The sequence below is a fragment of the Poecilia latipinna genome, unplaced genomic scaffold (assembly GCF_001443285.1).
Source record: "Poecilia latipinna isolate Pla-1442-1.1 unplaced genomic scaffold, P_latipinna-1.0 Scaffold2350, whole genome shotgun sequence".
Lineage (NCBI taxonomy): Eukaryota > Metazoa > Chordata > Actinopteri > Cyprinodontiformes > Poeciliidae > Poecilia > Poecilia latipinna.
In genome coordinates, this window is record NW_015114966.1 from 105,606 (window position 1) to 109,540 (window position 3,935).

The window sequence follows — 3,935 nt, forward strand, 5'->3', positions numbered from 1 at the left end:
TATATATATATATATATATATATATATATATATATATATATATATATATATATATATACACACACACACACACACGCACACGCACTTGTCTAGGGCAATTCCATTTTCAAGTTGTGTGCTGATCTTTATGCATATTGTTTGTTAAAGGAATGGTTAAATAAGCAAGGATTAAATACAATGCAGAGCATTATTTAATACATATATATGTGTATGTTTTCTGTTTTTCTCAGATATGACTTTCCTCAGTATGGGAGTCGGAGGAGGCTGATATCACCCATGTATGATGAGCATGGTGAGGTGATCATGGAGGATGATGGGTATTACTACAGTCCACATGGCCCAGAGGTATTATTGATCCTTGAATTGTATATTGTATATTTTAAATACTAATGGTATTTGCAAAAACGACCACTAATATGCAGTGAATACCCAAGGTGTCATTTAAATTATATACAGTGTGTGACACAACCATACCCTGGTTATATCATTACAAAGATTCCTAAATAAAATATGATTGTCTTAGGGCCGTGGCAGAGGCCGGGGTGGCATGAGAGGTAGAGGTCCACCGAAGAGAGTTGCCTTTAGGGACTTGCCAGCAGAGGATGAAATAGTCCAACCTCAGGCAGCAGAGGAAGGTGAACCTTCTAAGGCTGCCAAGAGACTGAAGTCTGTCATGAAACTCAGCAAACTCCTGGCAGCCGGCAAGGGAGGAGAGCAACCATCTGACGCCGGCCCTCCTGGCCCATCTCCATGGAAGAAAGCCAAGATGCTCAAGATGTTTGGCGCTGGAAAGAAGGACAAGGATTATGCCAAACTGATGTCAGCCCGCCGTATTGACAGCCAGGAAAGTCTCACGGACAGACCGGCAGTTATTGGGCCAATAGATAGCAAGTCGGATGCTCGCAGCCGGCTTAGCAAAGTTTTAAAGAGAATTACCATTGGCAACAAGTTGCAGGTCAGGAGGAAGTCACAGAGTAGCGTGAGTCACGGCTCAGCCACAGGCAGTGAGAAAGATGAGGAGGCTTCGCAGGCAGCCAGCGAGGATGAAAGGAAGTCTAAAGTGTCTATTAGTGTGACCGAAAGTGAGCCAGAAGGAGGTGCAAGTGGAAGCAGTAAGGAGAAAGACTCTGATGAAGAATCCTCTGAGAAAAGTAGTGTTGACAGAGATTATCTTAAAGTTGACTTGGACAGAGATGACACAAATGAAAGCACTGTGGACTCAGAGGAAGAGCCTGATGAAGAGCCAGGTGATTCTGATGAGGAAAGCAGGTCCAAATCTGAAGAGGGGGAGGAAACAGAGAAGGACTCGGGCAGTGAAAAAGAATCAGAGACTGAGGGAGAGTCAGAGTCAGAAAAGGAATCGGTGTCTGAGAAGTCCTCGGCTACGGAGAAAGAGTCAGAAACAGAGAAAGAGTCGGAGTCTGATGAAGAGTCCAGCTCTGACAAGGAAACAGAATCAGGAACAGGAACAGCAACAGAAAAGGAAACAAGTACAGAAAGGGATTCAGCAACAGAAAAAGACTCAGATGAAGAGTCTGAGGAAGAAGAGGCGTCTGAAAGCACAAGAGAAAGTGGGTCTTCTGCACGCACTTCTATAAGGTCTTCAGCTACTGAGGCCAGCAGAAGGAGCAGCGCTTCTGCTACTGCTAGTGGGACTGACAGTAAAAGTAGTGAAAGTGCAAGTGAGAGTAGCAGTGGTAGTGTCAGAAGTGGTAAATCTTCCTTTAGATCAAGTGCGAGATCCACACAGAGAACCAGCTCATCAAGAGCATCCTCAAGGAAGTCCAGCGAAGAACTCAGTGAAGCCGAGTCAGGGACAGGAACAGCTAGTGACGCAGAATCAGGGTCAGGAAGTGAACGTTCTTCATCTTGGGGGTCCAGCAAGAAAAAAACATCCGGTTCAGAGCTGAGTAAAAGATCTTCATCTGGCAGTCAGCATTCCTTTGGAAGTGAGGGGAGTTCAGCTGGCTCCCAGTCCACTGCTGGAAGTCGACGTTCCCGAAAGTCTGTCCTGAGCCATGGTTCAGAGGATGCAATCACAGAGGAGAGTGATGAGGAGGAGGAGGAAGAGGAGGAGGAAGAATCTGGGACTGCTGATGAGAGCAAGGACTCTGCGAGTGAGGCCAGCGATGAAGCATCATCAAGAAGATCTAGTGTAGTTTCTGAAGGCCCAGGACCCTCTGCTCCCTACCGTGGTCAGACCTATAGTCCTGAGATCAGAAGCACCTCTGATGATACATACGGAGGCCTGTCCCCCATCACTGAAGTGGACGAGGACGCCATCTCCTCTGATAAATCTTCAGTCAGTGCATCAAAGGGCTCAGAAGGCACTGAAGAAACATCAGATGGTGATTCAGGATCTGAAGGGAGCTCAACGGCCTTCTAGCGAGATTTATTGTCCCTGTGAAGTAAGAGTGAATAAAATCAATTACCTTTGCATGGGAGTGAAAAAAATATTGCTTGCTTCTACAGACTGTTTCAAATGTCTGCTTTTTTCTCATTTTCCCTGAGTAGGGCAAAAGCTGGTTTCCTGCTGCACATTATGAGTCTGACTCTCCTTTTTCTAACATTGACTTTTTTTCTCTCTTTGATGTTCTCTGTGTGCTTTTCATGATTTTTGCTGTTTTTTGTGCAGTATTCTAGTGCTATTTTTACATGTTCTTTTTTTATCAGTTTTACCCGAATGTTAATATTTTACTTAACTGAAAAATGGTTTCTCACTGTAAACTGACAGATGTTTTCTTGATATGCGTTTTAACTTTTGCGTGTTGCATAAAACAAAAAAAAAAAAAAAATCTGCTTCAAGAAGTATCCAGTCTATCTATTCCACTGGACATAGAAGGGGAGGATGCAAAAACCTCTTCACTACTATGATGCTAAAATTAAAAATTGGTTGTGTGTTTTTTGTTTTGTTTTGTTTTTTAGCTTTTCTCCAGATTCACATGAGCACCCTAGAAACTGAGCTTTTTTAAAACCCCCTATTTTTTTTTTTTTTTTTTTTTTTTTTTATTTAATTTTTTTTTTTACCAAAAACTTTGTGTGCGTGCGGAAAGTAGATCGAACCAGCTGTGTGACCTTTTATTGCACATTGCCAATCAGCTGGCTTAAAAAAAGACTTTTTTTTTCAATGCTTACAGGGTAGACATATTTAGTAATGCAATGATTATTTAAAGGTAATAATTTAACAGTTGCAGGGAAATATGTTAATTTTCTGTTTTGAAATCAAATTTTCTTTTTTTTTTTTTTTTTTTTCTTTTTTGTTCTTTGTTTTTGCATAAAACCGAGATTATCGCACCACTCCATATTTACTTATACTTTCACATACTTTTCGAAATATAAAGCCTCAAAAAAGAGTCTTGGCTTTTTGGTTTGATTGCTGTGAAAACTTGATTTCTATGTGGCATTTTTTTATATATATTCTTTTTGGTTTTGTTTTAACAACAACTTGCTTCATCTTCCAAAAAAAAAAGCAATTTATTGACTTTGACTTTTTAATTTTCTTTTTCACAGCCTGGAAGAAAGAAACGGATCAAACTTGTGGTTGATCGGGAGAACGAGTCCAGCTCTACTGGAGAGGAAAGCACTACAGAGAGTCAACAGAATAGACTGCCCAACAGTCACAGCAACATCAATGGGAATATCTACCTCGCACAGAACGGCACCATTGTCCGAACCAGGAGGCCAGCCCATCTAAACAACCTAAAAATGGGCTCCCCGTGCCGACTAAGTAAGCATTTCAAAAAACTCGACAAATTAGGTGTGACTCACGAGGAACCCCCTCCCACTGCAGACAACGAGGCCGTAGAAAACAACACGGAGGACAGAACGAGCTCGGGTTTACATTCTGACAAGGACGTAAACCTCAACACTCTGTCCTCTTGTGGCTCTTTGGGATCCGCCATTACAAATCTAAAAACCTTTGGGTCCAAAGCCAG

The 3,935-nt window shown here is 42.0% G+C and overlaps 1 protein-coding gene across 1 annotated transcript in view; it reads left to right on the plus strand.

The window, feature by feature from the left end:
• pcdh15a (protocadherin-related 15a) overlaps positions 1 to 3,593 on the plus strand; it is a 103,317-nt gene extending 99,724 nt beyond the window's left edge. The window contains exons 26-28 of the mRNA XM_015018962.1: positions 231 to 345; positions 524 to 2,408; positions 3,511 to 3,593. Of these exons, the coding sequence (XP_014874448.1) occupies positions 231 to 345; positions 524 to 2,386 (1,978 nt within the window). The 3' untranslated portion in view covers positions 2,387 to 2,408; positions 3,511 to 3,593. The remainder of the gene's footprint in view (positions 1 to 230; positions 346 to 523; positions 2,409 to 3,510) is intronic.
• Positions 3,594 to 3,935: the final 342 nt, after the last annotated feature.